The 17,808-nt window shown below is 40.5% G+C and overlaps 1 protein-coding gene across 1 annotated transcript; it reads left to right on the top strand.

The window, feature by feature from the left end:
- The first annotated feature begins 15,095 nt into the window (after window positions 1–15,095).
- On the top strand, window positions 15,096–17,587 carry LOC132451099 (uncharacterized). The gene is made up of 7 exons (XM_060043395.1): window positions 15,096–15,151; window positions 15,240–15,356; window positions 15,593–15,668; window positions 15,754–16,011; window positions 16,500–16,671; window positions 16,780–16,928; window positions 17,015–17,587. Exons 4-7 carry the CDS (start codon window positions 15,882–15,884, stop codon window positions 17,203–17,205), a joined length of 642 nt encoding a protein of 213 aa, XP_059899378.1. The 5' UTR covers window positions 15,096–15,151; window positions 15,240–15,356; window positions 15,593–15,668; window positions 15,754–15,881; the 3' UTR covers window positions 17,206–17,587.
- Window positions 17,588–17,808: the final 221 nt, after the last annotated feature.

The raw sequence follows: 17,808 nt of genomic DNA, 5'->3' as shown, positions 1-17,808 counted from the left end.
TTCGGTGGTGATGACAGAACATGATTTCGGTTCTGCTCCTAAACCAGGTTTGTCAATGTTTGTTAGTGTTCTGAAATATTGGCCTACTATTACCCCATACTGTTCTTAAACCACCTACCTGACAGGATGTGCTACCTATGGTTTAATCACAGAATGGGCTCTTAGTAGGTTATACCGAGGAGGTAGGTCAACTTCTCAGTACTCGGGCACAAAATATTTAGTCTTATTGATGTACCAGCATTTGACCAAACCACAATGTGAAAAGCTTCATCACAAGTACAAATGTTGCATTTTATATCTTACTTAATTAATTGTAAAGGTGAATATTGAGCTATAAAAAGCAAATTTTAAAAGCAATATTGAGCTACAAAAAGCAATTTCTTTAGAGGTCCAATCTGCTTCCAATATGCAAGTCACAGCCAAAATCTGGGTTAGATGTTTTAATTTTTTTTCCTCATCTCATACAGGTGCACTGGATGCTGCTGCTGTACGCATACAGCAATTGAAAGAAACAGTCAAGGAGCTGATGAGAGCTGTCAGAGCTGAAGTGGCTTTTCACATATTTTGTGTCTCAGACAAGGACATCCTTTTTTACACCAGATTCACATCAAGAGATGTTTTTTGTGACTTCTAGGAGGTTATTCAACCATCTGCCTCCATGTTGGTTTATTGGTCGAAAGCTCAGAAAAAGAAACCAACATTTGAACCCATTTCTCCCAGTCCAACGTGTAGACTGCAACTGGTTGAGTTTTTTCTCTTCTGCTGCCGGGTTGCTGCAGGCCTGCAAGAGAAGGTGCTGGCTGACATGTTTCAGGTCAGTGTGTCCACTGTCTCCCATGTTGTTATACTGTGGGCCAACTACGTTACCTGCTCCTTGGCTCCCTCCCCATCTGGATGAGTAAACAGCAAGTCAAGAACACCATGCCAAGCTAATTTGTGCAGTACAGTCCAGATATGATGTTCGGGTAATCATCGACTGCACCGAGGTGCAGTCGATGATTACCCGAACATCATCTTACAAGAACACAACAACCTTTAAGGCCTTGATTGGGATTGCCCCTTGTAGTGCTGTGACTTTTGTGTCAAGTCTCTTCACCGGCTCCATCTCCGACCCAGAGCTGACTGAACGAAGTGGACTGCTGGATTTACTGGAGCCAGGAGATGGCTGCATGGCAGACAAGGGTTTCACCATCGAGAAGCCACTAGCTGATCGTGGGGCAACGCTGATTATACCACCCTTCAAGATGACAGGTAGGCATGAAAGGAATGAACATTTCAAATTAAAACTTTGACCCAAATGTGACCATTAAGATATGTAGACAAATGTTTAAGATGGACTGAAGCACTCACAATAATAATACTAATTAACTTATCTCTAACCACTGCGCAGTTCACCGAAGAGGATGCTCGGAAAACACAAGCAATCGCCCGACTTCGAATCCTCGTAGAAAGAGCAATAGGCAGAGTCAAGGAATACCGCATCTGGGAACGCACTTTCCTTTCACCTTGTCTGCGACAGCTGTGGACCGTCTGCTGTGTGATGACACACTTCCAGGGACCACTTGATTTAAAAGGCTACATCCCTGTTGAATAGTGTTTCTACTCAAACATGTACCTATAAATATTAATTATAATATATAAATATTAAAACGAGAGGCACTGAACATTTGGAGTGGTCCCTTCATTTTTTCCGGAGCTGTAATTCTGTATACTGAAAACATTGTATATATTGAATGACATGTATGTAATTGAATGAGAAGTCTTTAATCTATAATCAATTTTAAAGTCCAGTCAGTCCATCCTGAAAGTATTCTAAATAATGTTAATATGTAATGTAGTAAATGATGTACTCAGAAAAAGGGAATGAATTAAATCATTTTATTCTTTCAGTTCCTTTATTCATTCAGTTCATTTCACATTCATTTCACTTTCTGCTGAAGATACACATTCATATATGTACCAAAGAAGTACAAGTCTACCTTATTTTTCATCTCTTATCATTTCATCATCCCTCCAGACTGAGCTGACGCCAAACTGACGTTAGCATAAGCCAACCTACCTAGCGTAAGATAGCTAGCAGACACTCGTTGACATTCGTAGTCGATATATTTCTCGAAAAAAAAAACAATCCCTTGTCCAGTTTGGAGCGGGCTGTTATGGAGTGTTGTTCGGTAAGTCTGTGAACTTCAGAAAACGTGACTTTGGGTACATTTACCAGGGATGTCGTGAAAGTGAACTGCCGGTCCTCCATCATCAGTTCGCCAGAGTGATGAGTGATTCACCGGATGTCACAGTGCACAAAGAACACCGAATGCGGAAGTACTAGGTATCAGCGTGATAATCCCCCAATGCCCGACTACGGCTCTAATGGTGCGTTTTAATATCCATCCGTCTCGGAGGTCCGAGGACGTTGCCTAGCGACACGCACAAACACGCCCCTTTTCCTCGGACGGCGATCTCGCCATCTCGGTTGAACTCAGTGGTGACCGAGCGAAATTCCGAGACAGAATTCAAGATGGCTGCGCCCATTGTGACTTGAAGTATGAACTGTTTTCATTGTGCTTGGACCACTTTGGTGGTTTAAATGGTAATTTCAATCACTCGTATTACTGCAATACCTTACTGCGTCCGTATCTCTGCCTATGTACACAAATATATTGTATTTGTGTACAGCACTTTGGTCAACCACTGTTGTTTTAAATGTGCTATATAAATAAACTTGACTTGACTTGACTATGGCCTATAGCCTACTTATATTGGATCGCCTGGTCCTCTGCCAATGCTACCGCGACAACAGCTTTCCGGGTGGCGTCCATGTTTTCCTCCAACGACCGAGCGAAATAATAAAACGCTTGAAGTGTGGGCGTGGCATCAGATCCGAGATCCGAGTCGGTTCGCAGAGAATGTCAAGGAAGCACGCTCAACGGCCGCCCTTTTAAGGACGCTACGTCATAGAACGCCGACAAGCCCTGTTCCAATGTTGAGGACACTCGAAAGCCGCGCCATTTTTGCGTCCTTTGTTTTTGAGAATTCCGAGATTTTTCAAGGATGCATCGCTGCATCCTAGACGAGCCAAAACTACCCACAATCCTCTGCGTTCACTGGGCGGGTTCTTGAAAATGGCAGAGCAGTACACGTTCAAATGAAGTGGAGTTATATTAGTTTTCAGAAATATTTTGTGCCGTATTGCTTTTTATAGATTCATCATGTTAATGCAAATAATCAAGCCTAAAGACCTGTGCCACTTTTCAAACGTTTTTGCAACTTAATGATGCGTTGCTATATTTTGCATAGACGTAGCAGGTGTTAAACACCACTGTCACCAATGTCAATTTACTCGCTCACAAGATTACATTATTTATGTACCTATTTGTGTTTGTGTTGAATCGTTTTTTTTAGGGTCAGCCCAGCAAACGGAGGCTTTTGTGCGCCTTAGGGTGGCGCGCAAACATTTGTTTACCGGTGGAAGGGATAGTGCCACTATCCAATCTTGTAAAATTAATGCACAACCGATCATTTGCAATGTTTGTAATTTTGAATGAACGTATATAATTGTATTTTATATGAGATACTTATGTGTTCAAAGCACTGGTAGATTGTAGGCATATATTAATGAATGAATCAGATCAGTTAAATAATATATCCAAATAAATACATGTTTATCATCTCTTTCTTTGTCCCCCTGCATAATAGAAATCAACCGTACTGTAAATGTGTTGCATGAATTAAGTTCTCAGAACATTTCACTTAGTTTTATAAAAATTTAATGGATTGTCCTTTTAATAAAGACGATTCGATCAACCGCAACAAAGCTTTTGTGACTTCCCCAAAGAGGCTCCATGCGAAGGAGACATGACCACATTCATAACAGACAAAAGTCAAATAAATATCGATCAGCTTGATTGCTGCCATGTTTTATTCATAAGCGCACATGTGTTTACAAGCGGACACGCAGTATTAAAAAGCGGAAGCGCTTCCACACTACCAAGTCGTTCCAAAGTCTGAACGTTACAAACGCTAGGAAGCACTCAAGCTAGCACTCTAGTCTCATCTCCATAGGACGCGACTAGCAAGGACGCGTCCTAGCAAGGCTGCAGCCTTCACTTTGGGAAACAGCCTAAGACGCCGTGAGCATCTTTCCTATTGGATCGTTTTTAGGATATTTATTTATTATATAGGCTACGGAGACCACCAGACTTCCTCGAAGCAACAAGAATGGTCTATTAAATTCACGATGGGTGTGCGAGAATAGGGATATAGTGCCATATCGTCAATATGAATTTCATTCAGGCTGTTCAATGGTCATGATACAGATCTTGTTATAACGATAATTGAATAAAAGCTATGGTCTACTTATAATATTATAACTAAATAATTGTATATTTCTATATAAAATATATATTTTAATATTTAATTAATTAAATACAATAACGGCTTTAAACATGTGACATGCCTACGTTTTTTTGGTCTTTTCTTTTCAATTGGGCCTGCGTCAAACATCACGTGACCTAAGGTCCGCTGGTTAGGAAATAAACAGATATTCCAAGTTTCCTTCAAAAGGCACCTTTGATTATTATGTTATTTTCCGCAGTTTAGACTTGTAATTAATAAATTACTTTTTTAATGACAAATCATTTTTTTTAAATCGCTGTCTGGTGGTTTGTTACGTCCCTCTGAGAGACACGCATGGACAGATTTTATGGTGACACAGCCTATAACCTATTCTTGAAAGCAAAACACCAAGCTGATTGATTTAACCAGGCAGGGTTATTTGAAACAATTAATTAACCCTAACCCTAACCCGAAACCTCAGACCCCCCCCCCCTCCCTGCCCTCGGGGTCCGACCGGGCCAAATTTCGGTGTGGGGGTCCCAGTTAGGCCTAGAATAAGGTATTCAAATTTCAGGGCGGTAGGACCTTCCTATCTCTAAAACCTTTTTTCCACCACATTCTGAACCACTTTGTCCAAATAATGCCACGTTTCCACTGCAGGGTGCGGAACGGATTGGTTCGCAAAGGTGCGGTAGGGAGGGGGCGGTATAGCCCAGCTCAGTTCCGAGGTCGCGTTTCCACCGCCAACAGTACCCTTAAGGTAGGCCGGATGTCGATCGCCGCGGCAGCTACGTAAACATCGTAAACAACGTCTTCCTCCCCAAGAATGCAGACGAACGTCTCCACCTCCTTGTTCGCCCAAGCAAGCGTTTTACGCGACATGTTAATTGTAAAGAATAATACCTCGAGGCTTCTGTTTGTTTGTTTTTATTCCCACGTCGCCCGGAAGTGATGATTCTGTCGACCAATCAACGGAGGGGGTGTGTAGCTAGAATTTCCCGGGACCCTTTCAGGCGTCTCGTCTCGTTTTCAGTACCCCAACGGAGGAGTACTAAAAACGAGGCCAAAACGGGTACAGCTAAGTCCGGGTCACGCCCACTTTTGGCGGTGGAAACGCAACCCGTACCGCACCTTTGCGAACCGATCCGTTCCGCACCCTGCAGTGGAAACGCGGCATAACAGTCCATTTGGGAAAACTTTTTTCTCTAAGGGCTAGAACTCCATCTCGGATATGTCGTTCTCGGGACCCCGGGAAATTTGTGTAAACCTTTTGGCATCTCTAGCTATCTCGAAAAGGCCGGAAAAGGGGCTTGACCTCCAACAGTAGAGTAAATGTACATAAGACAGAGGTTAGTTTCTAGTCCCCTTTTTTTGTGGGATGGAGGTTTACATTTGTGGCTTAAGGTGTGTAGACACAGCTGTTTAAAGAATGTTTTTGAAGTCTGGGGTCAAAAGGTCAAAAGGAGCGGGCACACGCCGCTTATGAGATGACGAAAAGTTAATGTGCATTTCTCTCATAACTTTTTGTCATTATTAAAGAGAGGCCTGATTCTCAGATATGCATGTTGGATGGCTAGGGTGTAGGTCTGGGAAGAACTTCAGGCCAAAATCTTGCAAGCGAGCCGCTGGGTGAGTTGCAACGAGATGGAGCACTTGCTGAGTCATTTCCTGTAGGGCTGAAGCCACAGGTTGCTGTATAAAAGAGACCCCAGGTCTATAGCTTACTTGTAAATGTTCTCGACTCAGTCACCTATTGCATCACTTCCTTTAGGGCTTCAGCCTCCTAATTGATCATTGTAGTATAATTGATTGCCCTCTTTCAACAATTCTCCATATCCATATGGGGAGGGGGTGGGGGGTGCTTGTGGACAGTAGGGGTGTACACTAGACATAAATATGAAGCAAACTCAGGAGGAGGAATGACCTCTCACACATATTTAATTAATTGTTTCAAGTAACCCTGCCTCGTTAAATCAATGAGCTTGGTGTTTTGCTTTCAAAAATAGGTTATCGACGAAGTCTAAACTGCAGAAAATAAAAACATTCAAGGTGCCTTTAGAAGGAAACCTTGGAATATCTGTCTATTTTTTAACCAGCGGACCCTAGTTTACGACAAAAACAACACAATTGACGGCAGCTCCGTTGCCGCGTGGTTTTTAGAATCATGTAAGGAGCAGAGGGGGCGGTTGATAGCAACCACCATAGCAACCATGACAGTCAAGTGATGTGGCCGCAGCCCCATTGAAAAGAATAGGGCATGTCATGATTAGAGCCGTTATTGTAATGCGTTTTCCGCGGTGGACGAACGTAGTCATTCTGGTTTGAGACTGGGACGTGGTTAGTTTCAGTTTTATAGGGGGTCTGCTGCAAAAATCGGTTGTTGTTTTGACCAATCCATAACTAGAGCGTGCACTGCGCCGCCCTTCTGAAGTCGAAAAAATAATTCATGATTGAAATCCATTGGTTTGATATTGAATTAATTACATATTAAATATATGTTATACTTAAATATGACTATAATTTTTTTTCTTTAATAATATTATGAGTAGACCATGAAGCTTTTATTCAAATATAGTTTTAGCAAGATCTGTTAGAGCGTGCCCTGCACAGCCCGCCTTTCTGAAGTCTAATAGAATCACCCGATTGAAATGCATTGGTTTAATATTAAATTAATTAAATATTAAAATATAGATTATATATATATAAATTTGATTTTTTTTTTTTTACAATATTATAAGTAGACCATGTAGCTTTTATTCAATTATCGTTATAACAAGATCTGTATGCTAGAGCATGCATTGCGCAGCACGCCCCCCCTTCTGAAGTCGAAAAGAATCACCCGATGAAATGCATTGGTTTAATATTGAATTAATTAAATATTAAAATGTAGATTATATATCCCATATAAATATGAAATTATTTAGTTATAATATTATAAGTAGACCATGTAGCTTTTATTCAATTATCGTTATTACAAGATCTGTATAGAGCGTGCACTGCGCAGCCCGCCCCCCCTTCTGAAGTCGAAAAAGATCACCAGTTTGAAATGCATTGGTTTAATATTGAATTAATTAAATATTAAAATATATATTAGATATAAATATAAAATTATTTAGTTATAATATTATAAGTAGACATGTGGGTTTTATTCAATTATCGTTATAACAAGATCTGTAGCCTATCTGCACTTCCACCAATGTGTAGGCCTAAGTTTGGTTCAGGTATACCAGACAATATTAAAATATTCATAATATAAAAACGATGTCAAAAAAAAGTTTATGGGCCGAATTCGGTTGAAATTCAGCCTCTGCTAGCCTCTACTAGATCATCTCATTTCCTCGTTACACGCTTTAATTTAATTATATTTAAATGATTATGACCATGGAGCCTTTTTATTCTTGCCGTTATAAATTACATCCTTTCTCGTTATATCGATATAAATTCTTGAAACACAGTGGGAAAAGAGAGAGAGAGAGCCATAGAGAGGGGCACTAATGGCTATCGTGTACATTTCGTTCTGTGTAGCACGGAAAAATCGGAGATACGCTCCTATTCAGAATGCATTGGTTTACATTTCGTTCTGTGGACCACGAATATTTATATTTATTCATTTATTTTCAGTTTTTGAGGAGGTATGCGTCAATGCTTCTGAAGCCTCTCTCTCTCTCTCTCTCTCTCTCTCTCTCTCTCTCTCTCTCTCTCTCTCTCTCTCTCTCTCTCTCTCTCTCTCTCTCTCTCTCTCTGTGTGTCTCTCTCTCTCTCTCTCTCTCTCTCTCTCTCTCTCTCTCTCTCTCTCTCTCTCTCTCTTCGTTCTGTGGATCACGATAATTGTCTGAGAAACGCGCGTTCTGTGGAGCAAGTTCGTTTCAGTTTTTGAAGGGGTCTGCTTAAAAAAATCGGAAATATTGACACACATATATATAACTAGAGGGTGCACTGTACTGTCTGCGCACACTCTCTCTCTCATCTGAAAAACGATCCCATTCAAAATGCATTGGTTTACATTTCGTTCTGTGTAGCACGGAAACATCGGAGAAACGCTCCCATTCAGAATGCATTGGTTCACATTTCGTTCTGTGCAGCACGAAAAAAGTTGGACAATCAAGTGGGACACGAATCAATAGATTAACGTTTGTGCACATGAGCACGAAATCGCGTGATACCGGGTTGAGATACAAGTGACAAAATGACTTGCTACCCCTGAATACAGATTCTTGTAATAGAGATCAGGGGCCGTATTCACAAAGCATTTTATCTTACCGCTAGGAGTGCTCCTAACTCGCGCTAAAACATTTTACGTAGGAGTTTTTTCTTAAAAGTTATTCACAAAGCCGCTGAGACCTACTCTTACTAAGGATAAATCACAAAGAGTGAACTAAGAGTGACGCGCCGTTGCTATGGATTACGTCAATTCTCGTGCACGAGTTTAGAAGCGGTCAGTTCGGTGATTGGTTGTTCAGACGAGCCCACTGAATCACCGAAAAACAAGGAAATAGCCTAGGCTAGAAATTAATTCCTATTAAGTAGTTATAGTGCAGTTAGCAGAATACACGCATGATGACAATTTTGTGCAGACCACGATAATGACGTTGTAGCCTGCACGTTGTGATGGAAAATCGACATGTTGTTACGTTTTTGGTCTATCTATGAACTTAAGTTTTGTTACTATTTTGTGTGATGCATATATTGCCTGCCTTCTGCTCTCCTTTTGGGTCATTTAAAGTGTGAACGTTTGAGGGTCGTGTGATGCATTTTATTGCCTGCCTGTTCCTATCTTTTCGTGTGTTGTAAATCATCTTCCATGCAATCCTTTGATGTATGGGCCTGTTCCTCGACCCCCTGCCTAGCGTCAACGAAGCCAGAGGGTTAGATGGCACTGCCGCTACCCCCTCCAATGGCATCCAGGGCAGCTTCAGTTGTAAAGATAACCATCTGGTACACAAAGGCTTTTGGTTTATTGGGGGACACACCCCCTCCAGAAGCCAACCGAAGTGAATAAGAACTCATTGATTCAAACACTGACCACTAATTGTCAACAGTATTGTGTGCTTTTTGCATCGAAATATCTCGTCTGCTTAGACACAATATCTGATAGAGAAATTGCCACGACAACGTTCAAGAGAGAGAGAAAGCAAACAATAAAAATACGTAAAATTTAAAAGAAAATAAATGTTATGAACTACCCAAGTGTTGACTGATTTGTGCCAAGGTGTTAACCTAAAATGTGTTTTCAAAGTGATCCCTAAATGCCTGTCCACTCGGTTCCACACGGCCAAATTCCTTGTAATGTTGATCGCCATCATCATCATCATCATCATCATCATCATCATCACCATCGTCTGGCTGTGGAATGTTCCTCCGCTTGCAGAGGTTGTGTAGAATGGCACATACAGTGATTACTGTGCTTGCCCTCTCTGGGGTGAGGCGTATTTCGCCGTGGAGGACATGAAACCGACGTTTCATCTGCCCAATTCCTCTCTCCACAACATTTCGTGTATGTTTGTGTGCTCTAGCATACATGGAAGAAATCAGTAAACAATAATAAATATGGATTCAACAAATAAAAGGCGTCAAAGAGTCAATACGATGTGTTTTACGCATAGGACTAAGCGTAATCTGCGTAATCATTTACATGTTACACTTTAACTGTGCTCCCGGTTGTGGATTGAGGTAGGGTGTCTAGAGCCACGTCTTGCATGGATAGTCACTGTCACCCAGCAAGTGACACCCAACTGGTACATCTCAAAAAGCTGCCTCAGACCGCTCACCATTAAAATGCGCGAATCATGGGTAGCTGAAGATCCAGGCCACTTTGCAACAACATCCAGTAGGCTATGTTAAAATTTGCATCAAAAACAACCTGCGTGTTGATGGAATGCACTTTCTTCCTATTGACGAACACGTCCTCGTCTTTTGATGGCGCAATTATTTTTATGTGCGTTCCGTCAATAGCACCGACCACACCGGGCATACCTGCAATTGCCATGAAGTTGGCTTTGATCCTGTGTAATTGTTGAATGTCCAAAGGAAAGTTTATGGCACGGCTGACTGATGGTTGCGATAATTTTAAATCGTCTGCATTGCAAAGTTGCATTTCCCCTGTTGCTAAATAACGTAGTGTGGCCAAACATTTTATTTCGGGACTAATCTGATTATTACTGTTAGTCGGAGATTGCATCGCGCATTAACTCCACAATAAGTTGAATACCCTAACATTTCGTCTCGCAGGCATTTTACGAATCTTTGTGAATAGGTCTTACTGAGTTAGGAGTCCTCTTGAGGACTTTTAAGCTCTCCTAGACTTAGGTGCTACTTTTAGTCCTAAAATACTTGACAATTGCTCTTAGTGAAAAAAGTTAGGAGTCCTCAATTTAAGAATGACACGCCCATTATTTTTAGGAGTTACTCCTAAATTCGCCAGTTAGGACCTACTTTTAGCCCTAAGATCCTTTGTGAATACGGCCCCAGAAGTAGACAAAAAGGCAGATAGATTATTACAGTTTAGGTACTTGTATAACTATTGCCTTGCTGTCCAGAGTTATGGGATACTGTTGATGTAGCATACCCCTTTTGCCAAATTAAATGTTACATTTTACATACATTTCTTCAACTATGCTTATTTCATGAATAACTATATGAACATACACATTATATAAGACTACCAGTATAAATGAAATTTATTATTATTATTATTAAAAAAAAGGTAATATGAGATTCAACTCTAACTTTTCTGTAGCTTTAACAAAGAAAATCATTGTGGATGAAGATGGTGGCAGAACATTATCTGTCAATGGCCTAGCTCTAAAACGATACAATAAATATATAAATAATTGTCAATGGCATTTGAATTAAATATTAATTTAAGTTCAGGCGACTACACATTGAATTAGACTATTGAGCCTTTTAAACAATGATAATATTGGGGACCACATGGAAATTCAGGGGATTGCTTTTTTTTTCCATTCATACAGCAAAACAAGGTAGGCTAACTCAATGCTTAAATTATTATTTTTTAAAGGCAGACAAAAGACAAAAAAATGTCAATTATACCCCCTACATTTCGGAAATTATAGGAATGCTAAAACACACACAATCACCCATGGGATGAAAGGCATCTTCCGGTGCTGAGCTGTTCTATGAAAATGGTTGAATGTTACAGTTGAAGAGGGGCCTCTGGATGAAAAGGTAACAAATTTAAAAAGATTAACACAATATCACACTAATATCCCTTCCACAGGGCTGGTTTGCTGGCAGAACCCTGGCTGTCTCTCAAGTCAAGTTCTATTCACTGACCAAACAAAGATCGAGGATCTGGTGGAGGTGATGGAGGCAACACCAGATTTTGATCAGATTTTGAATCACATTATTCATCGACTAATTATATTATATATATTTTTTGATAGTAGTAAAAACTAGAAAATGCATTTCCTGCAGAATATGCGGTTAGTGCTCTGGTGCAAAGTGAGGTTGAAAATATGTTTTAATAAAGCCACATAGTGTAAGACTTAAAGAAATGTTGAATGGCCTAAATCACGTGAAAATATTTGAACACTCTAAATGGAATAAACAATGTAAACATGCACACCATTAAAATGAGAGTTGAACCAATAGCTAAAGTGATAAAGTATTTGAGATCAAAGACAGAAGTGCTGTTATAATAAAGTTTGAAATGGTTAAAGCGCGTATTGGAAGTTATTTTTTTTTTAAATATTTACACATAACATTCTCTGAAAATTGCCCTTTGAAATTGAAATGCAGGATTTTATCAGTTAAAAATATTATATCGGCAAAAATTCCAGTTTTAAAGTGACTATTTTGAGCAAGGCTTCAAAAACCATTGTTTTTTTATGTGATACGTCAAACGCGTCATATTACGTAGGAATTGGTAGACGCGGTCGCTGTTGCTGCCTCAGCTCTATGCGTAGTTGTGAGTAGTTACCGCGGTGAGCGGTCTTGTATTCACCCCCCCTGTGGTTTTTGGGTTTTTCTAATCGGTGAGATGAGGTTTTGTATCTGTGGGGGTTGTTCCAACTCCGACCTCCTGTCCGACCATCTCAGATTTCACAGTTTCCCCGATCGGAGAAAGGATGGAGCAGCCTTTCGAGCCTGGGTGCATTTTGTACAGGTGAAGAGAAAGGACTTTCTTTTCGCCTCTGTCACCAAATACTCGTTCATTTGCGCGGCTCACTTTAGACCAGAGGACTATGTTTCCGGGGACATGATGGAGTTCAAGATGGGTTTTCGGAGCGAGAAACGAGTGAGGCTGAAAGCCGGTGTGGTTCCCTCAATTCATGCCGCTCCAGCCGCAGCTTCGGGCTCAGCCACCGGCGGCAGTGAAGATCACGGACCGGTCAGAGATTCAACGATTCGGAAACGTGAACTGTGCACTGTAAGTTTTGTTTTCTGACGTTTACTAACTTCCTACATTAGTCAACATAATGACTTATGGTCAGTATCTTTTATTGTAAAGCAGCTTTGCTGTCTTGTAAAATCCATCAGTTTATACTGTAAACATGCTAAAATGTTAGCTAGCAACAGCATCCTATTTTATGAAACTTTTATGAAATCATCGTCATTAAGTTACCTGTTTAGCCGTAAACCGTCGACTAGAACATAAAGCAATTTAACTATTCAAAATGTTATAAAACAACTTTAAAATAATACAAATTAATTAAATATATATGGGATAGGGGGTGAGTCAGCGATTTTTTGGCTAGGTGATTGACACTGACAGGCTGACGCCATGATGATGCTCCTTTGAGACGACTATGGAACTCCTAAAAAAGCTAATTTCTTGTGGTTAAAACGTTATTCAGAGACAGTTTCCGAGGCTGTTCACTTTGTTGGAGCGGTATTTGTGCTTTCCCGAACATCAGGCACTAGGCTACCACATGAGCGGTTTTTCAACGTCAGTGCGCACCGTGCGCACTAGACTGCCTGTCGATATGTTGCCGTTTCTAAATAAACTAGTAGACTATCAGGCTATCGGCTATCAGGGATTTTAAACAGTTTGAAATGAAATAGTATATGTAATGTTTTTCTTATTAGTTGCTGGGAAATACGGCACGTTTTGAAGCCACAGATGCGCCTACAGCCAGTGAAGACTCGGAGCAAGAGGCCGTCGCTTCCCTGGCTTCTCAGCCAAAATCTGTGCTTCACTTTGGCTCACAGTGTCACATATGACCTCCTTATCGTTCATCAGGTAGTGTGACTTAATTCTTATATCTAGCTTTAGCTCTACATGTTCTTAGCCAACATATTCACTCTTTACATACTGTCACAATAATTAATTATCTATTTTATAGCTGGGATAGCTCAACAGTATATCCACTTTAATTTACATGAATAAGAACACCTCAGACCAAATGACTACAAAAACGAAACAATACTTTGTAAAAGTAGATTTTATTCCAGGTTTGTCGTATCTGATTGCATTATATTGTATAGGTGTAGTGGCCATTGAATATATGATGTTTTACATTTACAGTATATTAAGTAAATCTCTTTCAACCTAGCTATCCAGGTACAGACACAGACGGTCAGTGTGGGGACACAGACCGAACTCTGTGTATCATCAATTCCACTGCCCAGTCCAGTACAAACAGAGGATGAATCATCCTCTGTTTCAAGAGATCAACCAGATGACAGGTCATGGAGTGAAGTGGAAGAGATGAGCGTGTCATCTTCTGAGGAGGAGTCAGAGCCACAACAGGGTTGTCAGTGGGACTTCGGGTAAGACAACTTCCTTAACTTTTAGATTTTGTTTTTTCAAAATTCTGTCCGTCAGAAATAATAAGTGTTTTGTTTTTCCAGAGTTGCAGACAAGTTCATTGTCTGTCTCACCCAGCTGATGGCTCTCTTCACCATTTGTCCTGCCTGTTGTGGGGAAACCCATGGTAACGTGGAGCAGCAGCAGGGAACATTTGTTCAGATCAAGCAAGTAAGAGGATATTGTACTCATATAAAAGTAAAGATGTGTGCTAACCTGTATTTATATTGTATATATTGTGTTATTTGTGTTGTCATTTTTTACTTTATCAATTCACTTTTTTGACTGTTTAAGAGTTCTAATGGTCATTTTCATACACATCTCTTAGGTCTGTGCAGCTTGTGGGTTCGAGCGTGTCTGGCAGAACCAGCCAGTGCTGCATAGAAACATGCCAGCCTGCAACCTGATGCTTAGTGGGGCCATCCACTTTTCTGGTTGTATGGCTACACAAACACTTAGGATGTTAAAACTGTTTGGCCTTCAATGTTTTACTGCAAACACATTCTTCCGCCATCAACGCCTTTACACAATTCCCACCATTGTGCAGGCGTGGAAGAATGAGCAAGCTGGCATAGTCAGCCAGCTGAAGGAGATGGGGGGGGGGTCTAATCCTCTCAGGTGACTGCAGGTATAACACCTCGCTTGTATACTTTTATATGTTACCGTTACGTGCCGTAGTGTGTTGGTTTTGAGCTTGTTTCGTTTTGTGTTTTGTGTTCAGGCTTGCCCCGTACCGGTGACCGCCAGCAGCATAGGACCAGCTTCTATTGGTCGCCAGTGAGGGTGCCGTGTGTTGTTTGCTGATCCTTGCCAAATCTTTGCATGTGTCCCGTCTTCGCGTGTGGAGATCGCCTTCAGTTTATTTTTGTGGTTCTGAGTAGCTAAGTAACAGTATCCATTGCAGTGTTTTTTGGCTTAAATGTTTTAATTAATTAAGCTATTCATCATGACATTCATAGGTCAGACTCTCCTGGTCATTGTGCCAAGTATGGGACATACACCGTGATTGAGGACCGCATCAACAGGGTTTTGGATCTTCAACTTGTCCAAGTAAATTACCATTAGTGGACACACAAATCAGTTGTTCTCTTTTTGATGTGGCACACTTTCTTATATGACTGATTAATGTTTTTTACAGAGCTCAGAGGTACCAAGCAGCAACTGGTGTGAGCTGGAGGGTTTGAAGCGAACCATAGCATTTCTCAAGGAGCAACACTTGCAAGTTTCAGCCCTTATTACCGACAGAAATCGCCAGGTAAAGACAAACAAGAAAGACATATGTATCAGTGTATTCATTATATGTTCCCCTACATTAATTTTACAGTGGGCTGTTGATTTTGACACGCTGTAAGGAGCAAATGCTCAAAAAAGCCTTACTAATTTATTTATTTTTGTACGATATTTTCTTTGCTTTATTAGACAGATTTGTACCCACTGTGCCACTGGCGCCCCAGCCTTACTAATTTTAAGAAATGTTGTCTCATTCTTTAGGTTGCCAAGTGGGTGCGGGAGGAGTTGTGCCCTGAAGGAACAAGTCACTTCTTTGACATCTGGCATGTTGGTAAAAGTAAGTAACTTGATGTTTATAGGTTTGTTTAGATGAACACTTGGTTAAAATAAAAACATAAAATTGTGTTTATGTTCTGAAACAGGCATAGGAAAAGCGCTAGATGCTGCTGCAAAGGAGAGGGGTTGTGAGGACCTTAAGCTGTGGAGGCCATCGATTGTCAACCACCTATACTGGACTGCAGCTTCCACACCTAATGGGGATCCAAATGTAATGGAGGCCAAGTGGCAAAGCATGGTGAACCATGTTCAGGACATCCATGAACATGACAGTCCTGGATTTCCCTCCTGTGCACATCTCCCTTTGGAGGGAGAAGCAAGGAACAAGCAGTGGCTGGAACCAGGTACAACATACTACTACATGTGTGGCTGAATATGATTAGAGGTCAAAGTTCTTGTTGGTGCGTTGTTAATTTGTGTTCCACAGCACTCCATCAATATACAGCCCCGCGAAGAAAAAAAAATTAAGCCACCAGTCTGGATTTTTCTTAAATCGTTATCCCTGAATTACTTATTGAAAATGCTCTAAATTACAATATTTTTATTGTTAATTTGGTATAAATGTGGTCATTAGTTTATATTATAGAATCAAAATGTTCATACTACTCAAACATATGCCATTAAAGAGTAAAACAAGAGACACTGAACATTTGAAGTGGTCTCTTAATTTTTTCTGGAGCTGTATAACCCAGAGTGTGCTCACACATAAACAAAGTACTGTTCAAACTTGTGTGATACTGGAAGTAATTATATAATCATGCCTAATCAGTGTATGTAACTAATATGGACATCTATTAACATTGGAACACATGTTATGTTGTTGTTTATGCAGGATCAACTGTAGCTATTAAGTTGGAGAGTGTCACTACAAGAACAGCATTGTTGAAGGATGTTCGGCAGTTGTCCCCACAGCATCAGACCTTTTCCCTGGAGGCCTTTCACTCGCTTATCCTCCACTTTGCACCTAAGCACACTGGCTTCTCCTTCCTTGGGATGTACAGCAGGTAAATAGTGTGATATTGAAATTAGTATGGTACAGTGAGGCTGCAACTGCATTCATTTTAAATTGGTACTTGGATATAAGAGCAGCTTGTGAATTGCTTTTTCTACAGGCTTCTCTTGGCAGCCCTGCATTACAACCACAATGGAAGTCGAGAGGTTGCACGAACACATGACGGCGAGGTTCAATATGGAGTTCGTTACCCAAGGTTCCGCAAAGGAGGCTGGGTCGTCCGCCCTGTCAAGGAGAAGCCATCGTACGGTAAGCTGTTTTAGTTTTTTATTACTTCATTACTTACTTTTATTAAGTCCCTGAATTGGATCTAAACATTTGTTTTCTTTCTTCAGCTTATGCATCTGCCCTTATGGAGTCTCTGATTGAGGCCTACTCCAGGTCACCAAGGAGTCTACAAGAGAGCTCAGCTGACTTGTCCTCCTCTGCACCTGCCCCCCTTTCCACATCCTTCCAGATGATCAGCAAGGATGAGGCTGTTGGCTTGTATCTTGCACGACACACACGTTTTAACACAGGAAATTAGTGTTAAAACACTGTTAGGTATTTTGTACACTATATTGTAAAGCCACATTTAATCTCAGAGATAGATGTGGGACCATGGAGTTATGTGGTATCTGCATTTGCAACCAAGAGAAAGACACATCTATTGGCACATGGATCCATTCAGGGAAAGATCCCTCTTTACTTGAACTTCTGGATTCTTAAATTATTTCCCCCATTCTGATTATCTGCATTTTATTATTAATGAAGTTAATAACAAAACTATTCTTTCCCTAGGTTTTTTCTGGAGGTTTGCCTGCGGTTACCACCTGGTCCTGCTTGACACCCACGCTTTGGTTGAAATAAGTTTATGTTCTAGTCTACAGTTTATGTATGCTACACAGGAATATTTTATGAAGTTCTAATCCTGTATCTTAGTTTTTGTGCTGTGGTTAATTTTACGTTTAAATTTGTATTGCAGTATGTTCCTTTTGTTTTTAAACTGCAAGAACTAAATATTAAAAGAAAAGAATCATTAAAAGTTTCTATAAAATAAGACATTATTTTTATTGACTGTCATTTAAATGAGGCCACCCAAAACCTTTATAAACCCCATGTTCCTCTGGAAACTGCCGTCTGATGGCAG

This window comes from Gadus macrocephalus, chromosome 2 (assembly GCF_031168955.1).
Source record: "Gadus macrocephalus chromosome 2, ASM3116895v1".
Lineage (NCBI taxonomy): Eukaryota > Metazoa > Chordata > Actinopteri > Gadiformes > Gadidae > Gadus > Gadus macrocephalus.
Note: the sequence above shows the minus strand (reverse complement) of the source record. Positions and strands in the feature narration are given on the sequence as shown.